Source organism: Nymphalis io, chromosome 2 (genome assembly GCF_905147045.1).
Source record: "Nymphalis io chromosome 2, ilAglIoxx1.1, whole genome shotgun sequence".
NCBI lineage: Eukaryota > Metazoa > Arthropoda > Insecta > Lepidoptera > Nymphalidae > Nymphalis > Nymphalis io.
In genome coordinates this window covers 1,854,697-1,879,166 of record NC_065889.1, presented here as the reverse complement: position 1 = coordinate 1,879,166, position 24,470 = coordinate 1,854,697, and the positions used below count along the sequence as shown (strand labels likewise).

The 24,470-nt window shown below is 32.8% G+C and overlaps 1 protein-coding gene across 1 annotated transcript in view; it reads left to right on the top strand.

The window, feature by feature from the left end:
* Nucleotides 1-24,470, top strand: part of LOC126777029 (neurogenic locus Notch protein) — a 117,037-nt gene that overhangs the window by 29,387 nt on the left and 63,180 nt on the right. The window contains exon 2 of the mRNA XM_050499867.1: nucleotides 10,806-10,884. Within this exon, the coding sequence (XP_050355824.1) occupies nucleotides 10,806-10,884 (79 nt within the window). The remainder of the gene's footprint in view (nucleotides 1-10,805; nucleotides 10,885-24,470) is intronic.

The window sequence follows — 24,470 nt, the reverse complement described above, 5'->3', positions numbered from 1 at the left end:
GTGTTCCGGTTTGAAGGGTGAGTGAGCCAGTGTAATTACAGGCACAAGGGACATAACATCTTAGTTCCCAAGGTTGGTGGCGCATTGGATATGTAAGCGATGGTTGACATTTCTTACAATGCCAATGTCTAAGAGCGTTGGTGACCACTTACCATCAGGTGGCCCATATGCTCGTCCGCCTTCCTTTTCTATAAAAAAAAAAAAAATAACTAACATATATATAACTATTGTTAATGGTTTTGTTTAACCATTGGTGCTGTTGTGAGCTGATTAGTTAAAAACAAAATAAAAACGATTGAACCTTTGTTCAATATATTTTATCAATTGTATTTCAATAAAAATAGAAGCATTTGCGACGTGAATCACTATGTGATAAATAAAACAGACTTCCTGTATTGTAAGTTGGATGAAGTATTTTTTATGGTATTAAATACAGCCAGACTGGTAAGTGGGCTGATTGGTGGCAATTCGTCACCTATTTATTCCTTATTTCTCCAATGTGCCTTATTAACTAAGATGTTATGTCTCTTGTGGCTGTAGTAACACCGGCTCACTCGTCAAACCAGAACAAAACAATATATAGCTTGGTGGTAGATTATACGATGAGTGGGTGGTATCCAGATGGGATTTCAAAGCCTTACCACAAAGTAAAACTACTATATAAATTGAATAAAACGATGTAGATTAGATATAAAATAACTTTTATTTATTTAAGATATATTTAAACAAAGCTTTCTTTGTATTGTAACCGGTCGGAGACCTTTGAAGAAATATACTTAACGTCCGTTAGTTTCTCGCGCCGAAACAACAATTTTTCCATAATGAAACTTTTTGTTGTGGAACCATTATTTCACAAACACGCCCGTCCGCATGTCCGTCAATCGTCGAAAGTGGTAATTAGACTTTCTTAGACCGTCATATTGCAATCTTTGTTCCCTCAGCGAAGAATAACTTGATTCGAAGATTAATCATCTTATAACTGTTAGTCTGAGACGCGTCGCCGCTAAGTATCTTTTTCATATCATTGAAAAGTTCGTCTCCTAACTGTTCCTTGGTTATTTAAATGGTAATTTATTGTTGACTTATTAAACCTCGCCTTATTATGGTTTATTTATTTTTTACTCTACGTTGCTTTAAGTCGATGCTGGAATTGCTTCTCAACGATCAAAATCATGTCTCAGCCTTAATATTTGTTTTAATATTAGTGTTGTTTTTCTTTTGTGTTAAACACTTTTTAACTAACCAGAATTACTAAAAAAAAAACAAAAATACTATTCTTTATTTAAGTCTAAATATACAAGGAGGTACTTTGGTATATTTTATTGAAAAAGTAAACAATGAGTTTAAATAACATACATCAGCTAAGTTTCCACTAATAATAATAACTTAATCACAAAAAATTTAATAAAGATAAAACACAAATAAAGGCACAGAGGATTAATAAATAAATATAATTTTTTTTTTGTGTAATATTCACTTATCGTTATTTTAGTAATGTTACCAGCATTTGGTGTATCGATGTATCGTATCAGATCAGATGCGAGGCAGGCGGATGCAGCAATAGAGAGACCATCCTCAATTACGCTTTGATTTGAGGCCCCATTATTGAACTACGAGTTTGAGTCACCTTGTGTGTTTCAATACGAACAGGTTCAAATGTAACCTGAATTAAATAAACAGTATTTGATCATATTGTATTATTTTCAGTATCTATCTTATTGTCTATTTTGTAAGGTTTTTTGTTGTCAAGTATAGTATATTTCATGACAATATTATTGTATAATATTTACATATATGTACACTCAGTTTTTATAACATTTTTTAATTTTAATGAGACAAATAGATTTTATCTCACTTGTTTCCATCTTTTAATTTAAATGATTTGTGTAAAGAAATATATTATCTATGGCTTAAAAACTTGATCTGTCAATTTTGACAGATATTTGTCAGATTAAATCGAGTAATGATCATGGGCTTACTAGCTTAAATACACGCCGGAAAAAAATATGTTTGGTTTGAGCGGGAAAATTATATGTTTAAAATATATAAAAGTATACGTTAGTTAGATTCGTGTGTTCTAGAAACATGTAGATAATTTTATGGTCACGCACACATGAACAACGCTTACTGAGGGTGAGCAACCCTCGTTCTGTTATCGCTTCATGACACATTAACAGACAGATGTATACTTGTTTGTAATAATAATAAAAATATTGCGCAATAATAACGATCAATTCAAATTTCGAACGCCTGGTTCATTTGTTATTTTGGAAATTTTATCAAATTATCATTAACAAAGGATTCCGTAGGTCGAATCGTAATCTAAACACGCTTTCGATTTCTTTAATATAAAACGAAAATTCGTTTCTAGAAAATAATAAAAAAACGAAAAATCGCGTCGCTTTCGTGATTACACACTTATATGTTATAATGTTGACAACTTCATATAGATCTTACTCTATTTTTACTTAAAGCAATTGGCACTGATTTTGATCTGCGAAAGCTTTAAAATTTGACTAACTATGGTAATATATTTTACTATTGTCTTAATATTTATTATTATTTTACGTAATCTTGCTCCCAACGGTATATCTAATAGTTCAGAAGATGTTTATCTTTGTTATTACCTGATTTCTCTCGGAAACCTGTATAATGCCTTATAAGATTTGGCCTGGATTAAATATAGCCAGTGATTCATAGTGATCGAGAAGTTTGACCACAATCATTATTGTTAATATCCAGGAATATAGGAAAACATTTATAAATATGCACTCTTCAGATATTTTTTTATATAATAGGAAGGCGGACGAGCATATGGGCCACCCATGCCTGTAATTACACTGGCTCACTCACCCTTCAAACCGGAACACAACAATACCAGATACTGCTGTTTTGCGGTAGAATATCTGATGAGTGGGTGGTACCTACCCAGACGAGCTTGCACAAAGCTCTATCACCAGTAATAAATTTTTTAATGTTATTTCTAAATCTCGTCAATAGCCCACCACGACTTCGGGTTGAACAATAAATTATATTTTTTACGCCATAGGAGAAATAATGATATCTTGGGTTACAGTATTGGAATTTCGAAATTGTCAGCAGTTCCAACGGCTACAACCGCGCGTAATTCAGTCTGTGACTATGTTTTGTTATTATATGTGTATATATATAATATAGGTTGCACTTTAATTCGATATTAAAAATTAGCTCAATTTAATCAAGATTATAGAAAAATACTAAATTTAGCCGTTCATAATTTATGGCTATATTTTTTGTAAATCAAATAGATTTTCTGCTAAATTATTTCTTTTTAAATGTGATTTATAATAAAAATTATTCAATAAATTTTAATACAAGAACATACGCGATACGTTTTTAAATATCACAATTTCAAGGCATCGATATATAATTAAAATTCTTCGCTAAACGCCGATAGTTGTTTCGTCTGTCAAATAAGTTTTGGCCCGTGTAATCGTTAATATCCGCAGCCATTTTGTATATTTGTAGCTAATACTACGATCACGCGATGTTTCTGCGCTGTGCTCGGTGGCTATATCAGAAATACGTATTCAATCTATGATTACACAACCTTCACGCAATTAATCCTAATTATGTTGTAACTAATTGTCCTTAAATTCGTCTTTTTTTTTATAGAATAGGAAGGTGGACGAGCATATGGGCCACCTGATGGTAAGTGGTCACCAAACGCCCTTAGACATTGGCATTGTAAGAAATGTCAACCATCGCTTATAGCCAATGCGCCCCCCAACCTTGGGAACTAAGATTTTATGTCCCTTGTGCCTGTAATTACACTGGCTCACTCACCCTTCAAACCGGAACACAACAATATAAAGTATTGCTGTTTTGCGGTAGAATATCTGATGAGTGGGTGGTACCTACCCAGACGAGCTTGCACAAAGCCCTACCACCAGTAAAGTCTAGTACTAATTTGTTTTTTTTTTAATAGGAACCATGGCTTTGGTACTTTTATCTAATGTTCAATTTGTACTAATATTATAAATGAGAAAGTATCTAAGTAAGTCAACGCAAAGAAAGGATATAGGCTAATTTTTTTATATATAAAAATCTTTGAGAATATCTATTAATATATCTACTCATTTATTATTATTATTATTTATTATTGTTGGAAATAAAAAATCCGAGATAAGGTTTAACAACGGTTTTATTCGGTAAACGCAAGTGACAGAACAGAGAAAAAAAAAAACAAGCGCCTCACGACAGCGAGCGACACAGAAAATTTCGTTTAGGAATGACTATTATTATTTGATGTTTATTATTTCAACATTTATGATTGAATAAAATTAACTAATTTAACTAAAGTTAATAAAACTTAGTATAATATATTAGTATGTTTATGCATGTTATAAACATCTAGTGAAATTTAGTACCATAGTAGAATACGTCTAAAACATACGATTTTTTGCATTATCAAAGTAACTTAACCGTCGAGTCTTTCATAAAAACGGTATAACCAGTTTATAATAACGTCGCACTCATACTGCAACTTGTGGGACGCTTATCTCTGTCTGGTATCTTTAAATAGATAGATATAAAGGAGATACTAGTATCATCGCAATAGAAGCTTGTTACGTGCAAGCGTGCCATAAATATGCAATACTTTATTTACTATTAAATGATTTATTTTTAATATAAATTCAATAACGACGCATAAAGGCGTATCTAGTACTTTAATTTTTTTTTTTAATTTATTTATATTTGATTTTTGTATAATGATAGATTCGTATTATACTATAAAGGTTATATTTATAGCTAACTAATGGGCATATCTAATCAACGTTAGTGGTTCTTTTAATTTATTGTCTGTGCATTCGCGTTTAGGTCATTCTAATACTAACGTTACGCGTTAATGTTACTGGCATAGTATCGTAACTGGCAATAAGTGTTGCGTAAGTCTCTGATAATCGTTTACAAATTGATTTGACGATACACTACAAACGCATTATATTAGCTAGTGGTATATATGAATAAAATGTATTAGGTTTTTTTTTTTTTATAGAATAGGAAGGTGGACGAGCATATGGGCCACCTGATGGTAAGTGGTCACCAAACGCCCTTAGACATTAGCATTGTAAGAAATGTCAACCATCGCTTATAGCCAATGCGCCACCAACCTTGGGAACTAAGATTTTATGTCCCTTGTGCCTGTAATTACACTGGCTCACTCACCCTTCAAACCGGAACACAACAATATCAAGTATTGCCGTTTAGCGGTAGAATATCTGATGAGTGGGTGGTACCTACCCAGACGAGCTTGCACAAAGCCCTACCACCAGTGATAGTGGTAGGGTTTTCTGCCTGGGTAGGTATCAGCAATACGGTATTGTTGTGTTCCGATTTGAACAACAAGCACTCAGGACGTAACGTCTTAGTTCCGAAGATTGGTGACGTATTGACAATGTAAGTGCCAAATTTAATATACACGATAATCCGAGTTATTACGAAAAGACAGATAAACCAAATCACAATAGGCATTTGATTTAAATAATGTATACTGTAAATATTACGTCAAAATGGCTTAGAGATTTGACATCGGCTCCCATACTTTGATGCTATTTCTAAACTTGAAAGATAGAATTATTGCAAGTAATAAATATGTTTGTTCAGTCGCAGTAAACGGCGCACGTCGTGGTGTACATTTCAAGTTAACTTGTGTGTTTTATTAATGAGATGGCGTGAGATGCAATCATAAAATTATTAATTTCAATGTTACTTCATTCATTTTATAATGGTCTATTAACCTTTAAAAAGGACTGAATGTGGAAGGTGAAACCGTGGATTTTGCTCTTTGGAAGAGGTATGTCCTGATTGTATATTGCGATTAGTGATGATTAGGAGATAAATTTATTTACAACTGCTTTTCCCGCTGTCTCGTCTCCGCGTATTTGTCACTGTCAGATAGGTCATAAAATAACAGCTCAGCCAAAATTACAAATCAAGTTGACTTTCTCATTTGTATAAATATAACACAGGATGATATTGTATATTTATTTTAGAAAAATATTTATACTTTGCAATGACCTCTGTATGGTTGACAATTATCGATAATCACTTGATATAATTTAACCATAAATAGTAACAAATTTTATATAATTAGACTAAAGCTAGTAAAGATCACATGCGGTACCAAAGGTCACACTATTTGTCGATATTTCTAGTTCGATGTTGCGATAATTCATCGACTGTCAGTAGAGGCTTTTTGCAAGGTAAGCTTACAAAATGTTATGTAAACATTTGAAATACAAGTGTCATGTGATGTATAAGTAAGGTGACGGTACGACGTGGACGTTTCGATTTGTTCGAGTTATCATATGCTAATCAAACGGATGTTGTCGTATCGACTTCTCACGGACCATTTCGCGGAAGCGTGTCTCGTAGGCGAATTTTTTTATTTATATTTAAAATTCTTATCATAAAACGTTCCCACGGTCGGTTATCTGTTAGTCCATAATGAAGTTTTGTGGGTCAGCGTGCTCGTGTCGACATCACTTGCAACTATCAAACGTGAAGTTAAAATTTGATACTGGCTTTAAAGTAACTAATCCTATAATCTTTTCACTTGGTGGTAGAACTCTGTGCAAGCCCTGTGTACCTGCCCTGTGGTACCTTCCAATTACCACTTATTTTACCGCCGAAACCCAATACTTAGTATAATTCAGGAGGGTTGAGTACGTCGGTGTAGTCACAAGTACAAGAGACATAAATTCTTAGTTTCCATGGTTGGGGCCGCATTGGCGATGCGAGGAATCGTTAATCTTTATTATGGTGTCAATGTCTATGGGCGGTGGTGATACCATCTGGTATCAGGTATCAAAAATAATTTAATCGTATCTTGTAAGTTGAGTCAAATATATCTTTAACGTCGTTTTTATTTATAAAAAAAGCAAACGTTGAAATTGTATGTGTTAATAAATATAACCAATGACCATTATTGTAATGAAACTCTTGAATTATTAATATCGATCAAAGTGACTCCATCTGTCGAATTTTTTTGGAACATGAATGAGTCATCTCGGTTTTATATTTATTATCTGTAACAGTGACTTGCTTCACTAGTCTTGTTCCAAACTCTTTAAAACTGTTAATATATTAGACAACAATCATAATTGTTTATTATTGTAATGCCAGCATTCATATTTGTGTTTATACAAACATAATTCATCTCGTGTTCGGTGGTCAAGGAAAACATCGTGATCACAAGGCTTGGGGCAGCGTGACAGAGTAAGCTCCAAACCTTCTCAATAAAGAGAGAATATCTTAGCCCAGCTGTGGGACATTTACAGGCTGTCACTTTACAGCATTATTAATAAATACGTATATGATAATTTAATTTGTTACTTTATTATTTAATTAAAATAAATAATCTATAAATCAATTATGTACGTTATAAATATTCTATTACGCAACGAATGACAGCAGGGAACCAGGTCTGCACATTTCCCGTCTCTCAAACCATTGACGATCATATTAGGATTCGTTAAATTAAACATGAAAGACGGGCAAACATTAATTTTATGTCCGCAATTTAAAGTAAAACCGGTAAACATCGATCAGCCCTTTTCACTTAAGGTCGGTGACAGGGGGAAAAAACAATAGCTGCCTTTATAAGGCACTACGTGGCCTGTCCGCTTTTTGCTGGCGACTGAGTATGGTCAACATCGGGTACTCGCTAAAAAATTGACTCGCGAAAGTCATTTGCTTTCGATAAGGAATGCGAACTTAAATCGATACGTATTTTTTTTTCTCGTTTGAAAATCGATACTGCTGCCGTAATTGAAACTGTTTAATGATCAGGCAGCCGATAGCTCAGATTTTTTTGCTGAGAGTTCATAGTAACTTAAGCGTGCGTATTTTATACTTGTAAATACACTGTCGGTTGTGGCATATTTTTGAAAATGACACAGACTTAAGAATATAATAAAAAACGCGGGTAAAATTTTAAATTTCAATAATACCATTGCCGTCGATACCTACTTCTATAATAAACTCGCACGTTGTTGTAACCGAGATGTCCCAGTAGTCACGACATGTGAATCTTAGCCGAAGACTGCGGGTTCAAATCCCGGTAAGCATCTCTAAATTTTTATGTGCTGATGAAAATTACGTGAAAGGATGCATGTGTCGAATGAAAATCTACCACATGTGAACCATATTTTATTTATTCTATACATATTATATAGAAGGTTCTACCTGTTAAAAAAAACAATACCTATAATAAATAAATATATTTAATTAATTATAAACAAATTCAAGTTAAACATGTAAACTCCAGGAAATAAAATATATATTAAAGATCGCATCTGGCAGCTTGATTAAATTATTTGGATGCTGTATAACTAACACTAGGATCGAGATCGGTATCTCGATGTACGATCATTCGATACCACCACCACCACGAGACCACCCGAAGTTGATCGAAAACCAAACGATGGTACAGTACTATTAATTTGTTATATTCACTTATAACCTTTATCGATGTAATATATATTTTTCTTAGTTTTAGCCCGCATGTTGGGGGAGGTGGGCAGATGTTAGGTATATTAAAATTAGCCAAACTGTGCACTGTCTTGCGGTTCAAGCTTATAACAAATTTTATCAACATCGATTCAGTGGTTTAGCCGTAACAACAGACAGACACGAGTTAATTTCAAATTGATATTATACGTAAATATGTTTCTTATGTATGAGTATAAGTTTGTATGTATTTATCTAGAACTGCACCATGTATGATGATGACGCTGAAATTGCATTTAAGTGTACTCGCGAATAACACTTTGCCAGAATAACCAGCAAAATCCCAGCGTTACCTGGGACAGCGGTAATACGGTGGTTCTTGAAAGAAGCCCCGGAATAGCCTGCGCATCGTGACATTATCGAACTACCTTCCCAAATGTTAAAATCTCCATTTGATTCGGATTAGCTACAAAACGCATGATATATCACAATATTTTGTTATAAGCATATATATTTTCTGTTTTCATGTTAACAGTAAAGTAAATAAATAATATTAAATAAAAAAGTGTGTGAAATGCAACTAAACTCGCAAATATTAGCTCGTATTCGATAGGTAAATAAAATTCGAAGTATTTATTTAATTTTCATTCGCTGATAAGATTTTGCAATTTCATATTTCTTGTTAAATAAATATTGACAATATATTCAAACGTTTAAACCCCTAGGGGATTATTTTTAGTGGTATACCTTTGAAAGGTCTGAGGTATTCAGAGAAGGGGAGAAACACCTTTTATGTCCTTGTTTGTGGGTGATAGTCCTAACTGCACGTCTGGCTATAGATTCAATTTCATATTCTTCTAACGTTCAAACGTATACAATAGACAAAGGTTGAAAAAAATATCCATGAGGTTTATCTATTTCCGCCCTTTTAACAGCATATAAAATAACATCAAAAAATGCATACATAGATCTTATATATAATCTTAAAATAATAATGGGAGTTTTTTCTAGTGATTAGGCAATTGCATTAGAAACATTATAGTGCAAACACATTCTTTATTCTCTCCTCATATTGAATCTGACTTGGAGAAGATCAAGCTCAGGACGTACTCAAGTGCTTTTTGAGGCATGGCTATGTGCAAGCTCGTCTGGGTAGTTACCACCCATTCATCAGATATTCTCCTACTAAGCAGTAGTATTTCGTATTGTTGTGTTCCGGTTTGAAGGGCAAGTGAGCCAGTGTAATTACAGGCACAAGGGACATAGCGTCTTAGTTCCCAAGGTTGATGGCGCATTGGCGATGTAAGCGATGATTAACATTTCTTTTAATGCCAATGTGGGTGGTGGTGACTACTTACCATCAGGTGGCCCATTTGCTCGTCCGCCTATTTTATATAAAAAAGAGAGTGTAACGCCAGCAATTTCCTTATAATATAATCGCAATAAATACCGTTACGGTTAGACCGAATCTTATCATTTAGTAACATATAAGAGATGGACGCGTGCGTGGGAACTTTCTTGACGAACGTTGACGTTGACGAACGTAAACAGTTCCAAGTTTGTTGACACTCGAATATTTATTCGATTTGAGATGTTCCGGCGATGATGGATTGTGATGGGTGATAATATTTTTCGATAATGTTAGCGAATGTTTATTTTGATAGTAAAAAAATATATTTGTAAAAAATAAGAGAAACTTGAATCGCAATGATTGATAGTCGTCAATGTATCGGTTATCTACATATACTAATGCATATATCATAAATCTAAAAGTAAGTTTGTCTATCTGTAACGCTTTTGATGAAATTTGGTATGGGGCAAGCTTGAACCTCAAGGAAGGATATAGACTTTTTTACATCATTTTATAACATCTGCTAACTTCCTCTTAACACGGACAATAAGCAGTCATATATATATTAATCTGTTCGTCACGTTAAAAATCGCACTTGTAAAATTTAGAAATGTTATATTAAACATTTATATTGTAGGACAAACAAACAAAAAAATATTCTTGACTTTATAAATCCAGAAATCTTGGGCGTACGCAGAATAATTCACGAAATTGTTGTTACAATCTGCTTGGAAGACTGACGTACTAAAAAACATTTTTATTCAATCTATTCATATGTAATAGATTATATAAAAGATACATATGTGTACACACATAAACAACGAAGACCTGTATTTCCTCAGCGAAGGATGTTGCAGATCAGGTCAAAATTGAAAACGTTTCGAAATTTGTTTTCCGTTCGCTATAATATGATATATTGTGAGTTAGACATGTGAGTATTAATGAGTTTTTATTGTTACAGGTTTCGTTTCATGTTCACCGTCTCCGTGCAAAAATGGCGGGACATGTCTTTCGACACCACGCGGGGAATACTTTTGCAAGTAAGTTGCATGTTTCGTAATAAATTTACTACATGTTTTGTACATTTATTATACCATTTGAAATAATTAAGACTAATTCGTGAAAACATTTAAAGAGCCTCGTGTGAATATTTTATATGTAACGTTTTTGACAAAAAACGTTAAACACTATATTTCGTATCGTTTTTATATAGAAGTTAGCGGTTTCTAATAGTAATAATACAAATGAATAGTGCCCTTATGCAGCAGATGCGCAAGCCCTTTATTTTCGAGGGCCTTTTAATTACGTTAAAAAAATGTTCACGATGCAACCATATTTTATTCCAATGAATAAAGTCTAATGGCGCTATTTCGTCTATGGATCGTTAATAACAATGTATTATTTACTGGTGGTAGGGCTTTGTGCAAGCTCGTCTGGGTAGGTACCACCCACTCATCAGATATTCTACCGCAAAACGGCAATACTTGATATTGTTGTGTTCCGGTTTGAAGGGTGAGTGAGCCAGTGTAATTACAGGCACAAGGGACATAAAATCTTAGTTCCTCTTCCCAAGGTTGGTGGCGCATTGGTGATGTAAGCGATGGTTGACATTTCTTACAATGCCAATGTCTAAGGGCGTTTGGTGACCACTTACCATCAGGTGGCCCATATGCTCGTCCACCTTCCTATTCTATAAAAAAAAAATATATATTATAGTAAGTCTTATGCTTTTGTTGAAATTACTAAAGATGCTTCAAGCGTTATTTAGTAACAAACATACAAACACAAGATCTTTCAATTAGAATAAGAAAACTAGTGCATATTAATAATAACAGAAAAAATAATTGTTGATTTGGAATTTAAAAAAAAGATCTTTTCAAGGAAGTGTCGTATCAATTATATATTAATATAATTTACATATAAGGGTTCATTTAACTAGTTCACACTAAGCTTGTTTCCATGGTAACCCCTTATATGTCGCCTATTACGAACCGACCGAAATGGGGAACTTATTTGACTCCTACTATTTGCTTCTCGAATCTTATTATTCCTTTCGATATGAAACATACGAACTATATTTTATAGCTTTCTTTTATTTACATAATGGTTTACGTTAGTGAGCCAAGAATATAATATAGAACCTCAATCTATGCACATTTAAGTAAGTATATATCATATATTATACTAGTTAATCGTCCCGGTTTCGCACGGGTAGATAAGAAGAAAAATGTATTTAGGACAAAATTTGCCTAAAATTAGTGAACGCTGGAGTACCTGTGACAAATTTCAAGTAAAACGGGCGCATAGTTTAGGAGATCTCGTGATGATTGGTATTTCACTTATATAAGCGAAAATTTATATAATTATAGTTTTAGACGATAAACGTGACGTTAATTACTTAGCAACTAATTATTTATTAGACAATTAATGTAGTAGGATTTGAAGCATAAATATTTACATGAATAACAATTACCCTCTCATCAATAACTCACATTATGTAAGACCTTTCGACGGTCGTTGGTAATATCTATGAGCATATATGGACGTCTTTCTTTCTATCATTCGCGCTCATTAAAACCGCTCGCCCTTTACGGAGCATCTGATAACGAGGCGAGATGCTTGTTATAGAATTGCCGTCCGGCCTCATTTCCCTGGACTATGTCACCCTTTTAACGGCATTCGGAGACGCCGGATTTTTAATATATCTATACTCTCGGTTATTATCATATTATCATTTCAAATACATATATGTATATATAACTATACAGTTATAATAGTCAGCGAGCCAATATGGCCAGTGCAAACCTAGGCAATTACATCTAAATTTTCATGGGCTTAATTTATGTTTATAATTGATCTCGTGCTCGGTAGAGTAAAACCAACACGTGTTGGAGCAGCATCGTGGAGTAAGTTTCAAATCTTCTCCTCAAATGGAGTCCAGCAGTGGAACATTTAGAGCCATTTTTATAATTGTCAGGGTTACCAACATCAAGTTTAAAATTTAACTAAATCCGAGTGTTAATTTTTTTAGTGGCAACCCTATTCACGTTTGACCGCACGCACGTGTGAAATTATGTAACGTCAGATATGAATTATTGATTTGGAATCTTGTTATTGAGATGATGCCGTCAAGGGTTGTTTTTTAAAATATAATATTGCACCTCGAAACTGTGTCGCTGTGATCTGTCATCACCAGAAATTAAATATCGAATACCACTTCGATTTTTTTCTGTAGTTTTATTCTTTTTATATTTATTTATGTGAGGTACAGATGCTAAAAGTTACATCTTAAAATTACTTATTACTCATAAAACATTAAATATATTTTAATTTTTTAATCTATCAATATAATCAACGGCACTTTGATATAATATCGCGATATCTAAAGTCTGTGAAAATGCCAGTTTTAGTATGGACATTAAATGTATACAAAATAATTTTGTCGAGTAACAAAAGCTAAAATGACGGCCGCGGTTTCGCCTGTCAAAGATTGAAAGATAAAAATCAAAAGATAATGACAATAGGATGTCTGGTGGTATGTCTGGTATCGGCGAGTGTCGGCGAGTGTCGGTGAGTGTCGGTGCTGCTAATGGAAGTGGGCGGGCGTCCTAGATCCCGCTGATGTCATGCGCCAGCGCATACAGGCGCCAATTATGTTTTTGTTTGACGATTATAGAACACATTTGAACAATTTGATCCTTTTAGAATTGAATTGGGATTATAAAAAAAAATGATTTATTAAATTGTATTCATAAAATTTATCTCGATTTAAAATGTGCCTATGAAAATAACAGTAAGGCTAAACACGTCATTTTTAAATTTCTGATTCATATTTCAAAAATCTCTATTGCTAAATAATTGACTGATTAAGGGAACACAAGCGTAGACATACTAACATGTCTTTTTAATTTAATTATTACATATTAACTGTTTGCTAATTAAGTTATTTTATGATGAAAACATAGTTTCGTATTATTGATATTGAGATACGAGACTTGAAATTTGATATATTTATGTATTATATATTATACCAAGCGAAATAAATAGAAGTTCCATTTATAAACTGTGTATTCGCTCAAGCATCTTCGAGGCGTTGTAATGGGTTTTTAAACTAGAAATAAATAGATAGCTAATAGAGACCGCCGCTCCGTTATATCTTTGCTCGATGATTGAATTGTTTTTATAGTATCTTATTTTTTCTTTTTTTTTTAATTTGATATTTAGTTTTAAAATTTAAATATATTATTATATTCAACCAAACCAAAGCATTTTTTGAAAGAGGTATCGAAAATTGTGAATTAGAAATTTTAAGTATTTCGAATTTAAGGATTTATGTTTTTTTATTACCTATAGCTTAGGAACCTTATTCTAAGTCTAAGGCGCGACCACATGATGGGTCAACAACCTTAATAAAGAATTTATTTTAAAATGTCTGAGATCAGCCTCCTTGATCTGCTTTATGATACAGGCACCTCTATTGTGCTGTAACTAGGCTTACGTTAGACAAGAGGCTTTAGACAAGAGGATGGATTGACAGAATAGGTAAAATATAATCTTCATAAACATATTTATATAAGAATAATTCACAATTTTTTTTAAAGATATGTTGGCGGACAGCCATTGGCCGAAGCCCATAGGCGTTGTAAGAAATATTAACCATCCCTTACATCGCCAATGTGCCACCAACTAATATGTTATGTCTCTCCCGCCTGTAGTTACTGACTCACTCATCCTTCAAACCGGAACACAACAATACTAAGCAATAATAAGCAATAATAAGCAAAACAGTACGTTTTGCGGTAGTATATCGTATGAGTGTATATCAACCCACAGACTTGCACCAAGTCAAATTTCCTACTAAGAAAGAAGAACGTTTGTGACAAATACAAGTACTTTATGTAACAGTGTCGTATCTGATACTGCATTAAACAATTGTCAGTTAATACGTTTTTATTTAATGTTTATTTTTGTTTTATTTATTTTTATTTAATACAATCGTCAGATCAACTGATGATTGTATATACTATCATCGTTATATTTATACGGATTCTGTTATGTGTTCTGTTATGTTAAGTAGCTTTAATTTCTAAAGCATATGACGTATAAAAAAACAATTAGTCTGCAGATGTTTGGATAAGTTCAAAGCAAAAACAAAACAACTACCTCAATACAAGCAATGGGATACATAAATTAAGTTAGAAACAATATTTACTAGAAGCAGACTGACTTACACAACCATTGCACTATAAAAAGCTCTCATCGCCAATATATAATACGATGCCTGTCACGTAGGCAATAATACTTATTTAACGTGGCTCGTTAACGACAAATGCTAAAACCGACAATTTCACATACGTGTGGAGTGTACCGAAACATTGGTTGTCAGAACAAACGAGATAACCGACAAGCAGCTAGTTTTTTTGGTACAGTTCGAGTTGAAACTTACAACATAATTTACATTAATACAGATTTTCGTTATAAAGACATTCTAAATCATGATTTGTCCTTGTAAGAAATGTTGAGATAAAGGGCTCGAATAAATCTAGAAGTAATGGTATAATTATCGTACTGTAAGAGGTAAAAACATTAACTGTTTTATTTTTCTATAGCTACAATACAAACATAATAGTTCTCCTAAATTAAATATCAATTTAAATTTTGAATATTTGTAATGTTTTAAATTTTTAATATTTACTTAACTTATGATATTTTTAACAAACTTCCAATAACAAGTATCGCAGTATTTAGATCATAACCGAACTTAGATGAAATTGAAAAATCAATTATACGAAAAATATATAATTTACCCAAAATACGAGTCATAAAATTATGATTGGTTTCAACCGAACAATCAGTTTGACAATATACAAAGTCGCTTCTTACCACACAATGGTTACCCAAAAACGAAACCTTCGAGCAAAGCGTGTTAAGAGGGGATTAGAAATCCGAGCTGTTTGAGCATTAGAATATAAATGATCACGTGAGATTGGAACTTTATATGGTTACGAAATATAATAAATAGCTCGGTGGCAAGCAAATCGGAGCTTCAAAAACAAACTCAACATAAAGCAAAAGGTGCGGAGACTTCGCACGAAGACATTGCGCAAATAAGATAGATGTTGCACTAACTGTAGCAAGGACACTTACGTAAATCTGGTTTTGTCTCGTCACCGACGTAAATGTTGTTGCTATGTTTAAACAACCTTCTAACTAATGGCAATTTAGGCACATTAATGCCATCTTTAAGAGTTGTAATGAAATTACAAATAAGCAAATTAAAAAATATTTGTTTTGACGTATTTTCGACTTATGTACCGCATATTAATTCCTTTTATATAAGACGCTATAATTAAAAAAAAAATAACTCTTCGCTCCATTTCCCAGTCTATCTAAGGGTATCCATTAGAAGTAAATGCGTTTATAATAAAGGAGAGAGAATGCATTAGCTTAATATTACCTCGTGAGCTGCCTTGTTACGTCGCTGGCAAACGAATTGTAAAAAAAAACTTGTCGGTCGCAACGGAGTATAAATCTGTGGTTCTGTTTGTTCTTGCTACACTTTTGAAGAAATATTGTAATATATTTATCATGTTAAATTATTCATCGTTGATTCATTCATCATTGTATCTGTCATTTAATAATATATCAAACCAGAGTTCATTTACTCTGTATATCCGCAGAGTTACATTTTATTTTATTCTTGAATAGAAGCTTAGTTATAAATTAGTAATAAATGAAGCATTGGTTCAATACACATCAGGTATGGCCTATGGGATAAAATTTCTTATGTTTTTGTTCAGCTTTCTAGTTACCGATCTCCAAATCGTTCTTTTCTTGGTCTGTTTGACTTGATTCCAAAGAGATAATAGCCTTCACTTCCTCAAATTCGTTTTAAGATGACTTGGCACCGAGCGTGAGAAATGAAATGACGTTTTTGGGAATTGCCCTCGTGTTGTGATAGTATCTGTATTCAAATGCTTGTATCTTTATTTCAAAGATATTTTTTCCTGTGACAACCTTTGCAATTTTATTGAAGAATTTTATAATTTCATCTTATTTTTAGCCGTTTAGCTTTTTGTCAGGGCATAATTTCTCTACATGCTTTGTAACCGGTTACATTATCTCGTTTAACGAAACGCAGGATGTGTAATCAGCGTTCTTAGCCCAAGAAATATGTACGCTTAAACAAGATTAGTTATTATTTTATCTTAAACAAATGTTTCAAGTGTCTTATTTTTAGTTGTGTACTAAAATTGTATTCTTTGATATATGTGTTTTTTTAACATAATGTTCTGGTTAATGTGTTCGTTTAAAAGTTTGCATCATTAATTCAACTGCAATATTAAAATTGATTCTCAATCTCGCATGCTCCATGCAAAGCGTCATAAACAAGCTTTATGCTTTAGTATTCTCACCTCAGGATCGTGTCGGTAGTCACACCAAAAAGATTAATTCTTTTATCCTTTAGCTCAAGGCGGTTATTTATAATTCTTTTTAACATTCAACATCAGTCGTATTGCATCTGCTACGAAATTCAAAATGGTTACTTTAATAATCGCCGGCTTCTGCTTTTAGCCTGACTTTTTAAATGTAGCTAATTATAAGAATTTTGGACTGTTTTATTACATAGTATATACATTCCTGATTGTTTCAAGCTACATTTTGAGAAATCGATGATCCTTTTGAGATGTTCCTCGCGCAAAATTCGTCGGCATGGTCATTATTTAGAGGACGTCTATAATTTTTTGTCCAGACTTTGACCGAAATTCTTCAAAATGGCCACTAATAAAACTACTTTTGGTAGGAATTTCTCTTAGGTTCGTCGGGTAGGTATGCTTGAAGCGGCCTTTTTGGTGCCATTATCTTTCGAACCGGTTTACTTAGGCGAATTTGAAACAATAGCCAGAGCGGATAGCTTAAGTTGAAAATGAATGCTGGGTTATTTAGTAGTAATACTAATATAGTCAAATATACATATGTGTTTTAACCCGATTTTATTAAGTTATATTTATGCAGCCAGTTTGTTAAGCGCAAATCTATAAAATCAGGGTGAGACAAATGTATTTATGTATCCGATCCGAATACGATTTATGTGTGTTTTAGCTCTAAAGATTTGAGCTCTGACCTTATTACGTCTTGAATTTATTAGTTGACCTCTAAGTCTAGTTCAGAACGGATCTATAGCTTTAATAATATGTTTAAATTATGACTGTTGTACTAAATTGCGATTTTATCTTTTCCGTCATAGTTTATCTTAAGTATCTTTTGACTTTTCTCATTATCTTTGTTTGCTTTGCCTTATGAAGATTTCTTTATGCAAATATTATGAGCTTCTATTCTTGCGGCCAGGTTTGAATGGGTATTTAGCATAAACAGACCAAGCCCTTACTGGTAAAGCAGTAAGCATTACGCGAGTCTTAAATCTGTTTAATACACGATAATGGGCAATTCGTAAGCATTTGGATGTTTAAATCTTACTGTGAGGCCACACACGATCGCTAACCATTTAATTTCATTGATATATCTATGGAGTCTTTTAGAAGAAATGGTATATTTCTTGATGATATTCCTTGACGTTGTTTAATGTTTATTCTTAATGTTTTTGTAATTATATTTGAGAATGCGTTTCATTTGCGAGACGAACTGATTAAATCTCGTCTTCTAATATATATCATTTACTGTCTCTTGCTTTTATTGAAATGCCAATCTAAAGAAAGTTGGTAATAAACTGTATTCTTCCTTAAGGGGTTGCTCTAAGGCTATCTCTAACTGAATCTGTATCAGATTCAACGATACTAATGTAAGAGTAGTTTTAAATCAGTACAATTGACGTGCCAGTACTTAGCAATTTATCGTATTTCAGTTTGTTATTATTATTCTTTGTACTGCTATTAGTTTTTTTCTTGCTTAAAGATAATTTACAGATCTCTCCATTATCCATTTGTATGGAACGAAAATTCATACCGAATCAGTTTTTCAATTGTAATATTTGAAAGTTATATTTCTTGCAAACAATTTATTTATTTCCTGTTTATTTTATTTCAACCATTTAAAATGAAATAAAAAAATATAAAGAGAAATGATAAAATATAGAGATTATTACATATTTTTTTATTCGTTCTTGTAACAACTTAAAATAGTTGTTTCCAGGAACTTTTCTAAATGGCCATGAACCAAGTGTAATTTTACCTTTGTCTTAGGTCATTCTATCGTTTGAAAAATCTTGATGACAATATGAGCAGTAAACTTGGATTGCTTTGAAAGATCAAAAACTTATACAAATACTGAAACAAGGAATAAAAGACTCTTTGTTTTTAGGTTAAGGTTGAGTTTTACTGTATCTAGTTTTTCATACGTGAAAACACCTGAGCTTACTATCTCGATGCCGTGAAGCACGTTTCGTTTCGACCGCTTTGCATCGTGTGTCTTCTTCTTAATGGCCCTCCTAACTGTCAGACCACATGTGTGTTCACGGTTTTATAACTGGGGCAAAGATATGTCCAATTATTTTTGTTCAGATAAATTAATAATTTGAACGAATTTAATTTAACCGCACAAAATGAATAATTCCCAAATGGTAACATATTTCATTCTATCCATTCGTTGTATATTATTCTTACAGTTTTTCTTGTCAGACGAATATGAAACTCGTACTCAGCTAGATGGTACGTCATCGTCGTGTTTCGTCATCATCCAAATTCAAAACATCTTGTTAATTTGACCAAACACATGCATTGTTATAAAATGATAAATCGTCCGTACTTAATCATTCATTGAGAAAGATATAGCTATTGGTGAAAAAGAAATTAACAAGCTTGCCACCCACAATAAGGTTATGTTATTTAGACAGGCGTTCTGAAACTTTGACGCGTAACACGAGCTATCAATCTAAAACATTACAACATAAATGTTAACTATCAATTATTCGTCTAATGAAATAATGGCGGTCGGAGCTCACGACCGAAGAACATGACGGATACTCTCGTGCTTGGTTAATATCCTTGTTGAATCTGCTGTAATATTTTGATAACGCCTGATATCAACTCAATGCTTATCTCTGAATATGCATATATGACTAGATTACATATAAATAATAATACAACAGAGCTTACTTAAAATCAGATCGAACGAATACGATATCTGTCATTACTGTCATTAATGGATTAGTTAATCTTGGTGTATTTGGTCATTTAAGAAGTATTTAATTAACTTTTTGTAAATATTCTTTTAGTAATTATATGATGAAATAATTTTCAGAGCAAAAATCAATCAATTCGATGTTTCAAAAGTATAATATATACTGACATTTTATTTTCATTTTCCCAGTAACCCATATAATTGCAAGAATAAATACATATGGAAGGCTCGTCACCGAAGAATAGAGATTTAAAAAAAAAAATAAGAAAATTTTCGATGGTCGATGGATCTATTAATTGCATCTTAAAATATTATATTAGATTAATAGCAAGTCTTTATGAGCCACAGAAAACGAATACACCACTAATACCTTTATAAAGCATGTAAAATTAATGATTTATTAATAGATTTTCGTATCGTTTATTCATAAAGCTTTTGCAATATAATAGACTTGGTTTAAAATCATTAATTAAAGATCTTAATGAATGCGAAGACAAAACGCTTTTATTTCACTTTACTTTTGACGTGTGAGGTATTGTTCGTCTTTAGCTGCTTCTTAATGGTCTTTCTGTTGAAGCAACTAACATGTACATATTAATAACTGCTTCGTTGGTCTAGAAACTAATCATCGAACTTATAAATCTGAAGCGCTCGAGTTCCTGAGTTCGATTTACATGTCGTCCAAATAAAAAGTTAAGGTTTAAGGATTTTTCTTGCCAAGAAATCATAAACATCTGTCTCGTCCAACTCTCTCCATTTTTATCGGATTGCCGTTTCTTCAGGTAATGTGACTAAAAGAATACAAAATGCATCTGTGTTTGTGCACACACTTGTGAACTATAATATACTGAACCGTTGCTTAGTATCCTTTGAGAATGTCCATCGTAGCGGAATCGGTCAGGAATGGCATTTTTTTTATTGCTCTTTGAATTCTGATTGTCGAAGGTATTGTCTACGTCCTGAAATATTATTTTCTCTATTGTTATATTATTCACGTACTTTCAGACTCTATTGACGGATTGCACCATGTTTATTTACTTTCTCTAGCGTCACTTAATAAAAGTGATTACCGTTGGAACAATGGTGCGTCGGATTTGCGCCTACTAAAGCGCGCACGCAATACTTTCGATTTTAAGAAACATATACATATATCATTTATTTATTAAAGTTATATATACAACAACGATGAAAACGTACCTGTTTTTTTACACCTAAATATTTAATACTCAATAATCTAAGCCGATGATTATATTTTTATTTTAACCAATACTTAAATGATAAATCTTTCAAACACGCTCAAACAATAAATTGCTGTAATTATACATCATTAAATATTTACAATGTTGGCATTGATACCGTTGCCTTTATTGTATATAGATATGAATAATCTACTCCGCATATTGTTCTCTCAACTCAAATAAAGTTTATATCAAACTGTATGTCATCATTAAACCTGGCTGTTGACGCACTTCAATAAATATTAATGAAAAAAAAAAACGTTACTTTGTCATCATACCGTCGATCCCCGACAGAGTTGGACCCGCGACAAAAAACAAACTCATTTAAATCTCGGATCACCGGAGAGCGTAACAAATCAACCCGCCTTGTTTACATAGAGCCTCCGTTTATTGACGCACGAACCGGGAAATCGTGGATGATGATTTTGATGTTTGAATCAATCATGAAGTTGATCTAAAACATTAAAATATCGTTATGAAAAAATCGATGCATAAAGAACAAAACAAAAAATCTGTTACCAAAGGATAACACTTTGATAGCTTTAAACTATGAACGTGAGAATGAATTTAATCGTCGGATTAAAGTTAAGTTTCTTTACGAAGTCGCTAAAAATATTTGCCATGTCAACCCGGATTCTGCTGATCGTGCGGTTCAATTTAGAATTTCAAACACGCCTAACGTCCAAGTTGCTCTCTGTCAGTGATAACTCTTAGTGATTTAGCGATGCGATATCATTATTTTCGAAAGGCCTTTTAATTCAACAGCTATAATTTCTAATTAGCCACTTGACGTAACATCAGAATTGTATGTCCGTGGACAATGCGAAACACTGACGGAGCAGACACGATTTAGTGCTCTGTAAACAACATTGTTGTCAAAGCAAGCTTTACGGCTGCCTGGACTGGTAATTTGCATACATTACACTAGCCTTTGGAAGGTAAACGAGACTCCTTCAATCATATTTCATTTTACATCGATACATTTCTCAATTCACTCGTATTATCTTGTAAAAATAAAATCGTTTTCTTACAATTGACCAAGATGTGACCATTAAGTAATATATTTGAAAGTGAAGTTATCGAAACTGTGAGAATTGATGTCAATTAACATCCAAAATGGAATAAAGCGGGCTGTTAAGAGTGAAAGAGGACGTTGTAAGTGAGGAAGGTTTTAATAAATATATGCCGTGACATTTAGTAGTACTTAACGTTCATGCCGTTAAATAGATGCATCAGAATGCGGCGCAGCTGCTTAATATTCCTAATTAGTAGTGTGTGATATGGTATGTTGTGTCATCTCGAATAGAGTTCTCAACTAAAATATGGGATCAATTTAAAATCGAAAATTTATTACAATCAATATTTATCAAAACTCAAGTTTATTACAAAAACTGTAAACTTACTGACGAAGTAATAACATCTTTCTGTTTCACATTAATGGCAACACACTGATTGTGTAAAGACGCATACCTCTCATAAACATGGCAACATATTGTTCGAAGATGTTGCCTTTCAACCTGTTATTACTGGTAATGCATTTACATAAGCCGAGCGGCACGACACGCCCAGCCTTGATCGATGGACAGGGTCAACGTCTGTACAATACCCCAAATCATTTAGGAAATTCGTAATTACGGAGATAACGGTGCTCGAGTAAGGGTTGCATATGCGTCAAAATAATTAAAATACTATCGTAACTTTATCTTTATTATCTTTGTAATATTTTATTCATTTCATTTAAAAATTATAAAAGTTATTTTTCCAAGTAGCTTAAATCTCACTGTTCAGTTATTTTTTTTCGTATGGCGCTCTAAAATCAAGTTAACAGTTGATACACCAAGCGGATGTCATTGGACCAAGCCACCGACAATCGAAAGTGTACCGAGTGTTGAATGTCGAAGAATATCGTTTACTTTAGCAAATGCATTAATATTTAATATCCACTCCAACCATTTAATTTAGATTTTAAGTACCTTTATTAAAGTTCATTCTCGTTCGGTCGACGTGGTTCCATTCGAAATCGATTTATTCAAAGATGACTGTTACTAAGTAAACACTTGGAGATGAAGACTCGAATCGATTTCGATGAATGTTTATTTAAAGAAATCTTCGTGCTTTTTTGGCCAAGTTCATCCAAGTCCATTGATCTGATCGTCTCGTTGACACGAAGTGTTATGTCAAGAGATATTATTTTATTATCTATTGTTGCATTAATATTATTGTTTGTTTAAAAAACAATGTTTTCGTTTAACTCATGTTTTTGTAATTAGATGTGAGTGGAACGATATGGGTATCTAATTTGTGATTTGTTGCTACATAAACAGATTAATTTAAAATGTTTTTAAAGTATTTTAGTTTTTTGTATTATATATAACGACTTAAAGTCAAGCCTCTTTTGTTTATCTACAAATATCATTAATAAAGCCTCTTTAGTATATTTCTTAAATTGAGTTAGTAATTCATATTTGATGCACTTTGCTCTATTTTTATTCCTTGGCTTTGTCTTTAAGATTAAGATTAATCAACTGATCTTAAAACGCGTTTCGGAGGTCAGTTTGAACTGATAATTAAATCTTCTTGTCATTCACTATCAAAATCTCTTAAATAAACAAGGTATAAACCAATCTACAAGACAGGGCGCCCACGCATGCTTTTATGTTTCCTCATTATCAACATTATCAAGAGCAATATTTAAAATTTAATTAAAAAAAAAACATTTAGGTTTTCAGAATTATCATCACAGTAATGATAGTCTTTTGAAGTCGTTTTAATACCATAATCAAAACTGAATAAAATAACTTTTTAAGAGTACATATTTTAGTTTTAGCGTGTTTAGTTCTTCATCATATTTTCCAATGAAGACCAACCTTGTAGATTTATAATAGCTCATAAAAATGAACTTCAATCTCATATGGCTATACTTCTATGTCTAAGTGTTTTTGCATACAGATAAGGAGATTCAAGATTATCTATAACCTGACTAATTTCACCGTATGCTGTAAATAAGTTGAAACCGATAGATTCCCACGAAGCTGGATTAACAAGTTTGCGGAACGTTAAATAAAAATGAATAACGTTACGTTTTTTTGCGATTCGAAGTCGGTATGTTCCAGTACTGCCTCGTGTTTAATGTCTTTTAGAAATATCTTGTTCTCCTCACTTCGATCGGTGAGCAATAAAAAGCTTTAATACGGTGTCGGCGACCGATTACCCGTTCATTTGAATAAGCCTCAGCAATCGTATGAAAAATA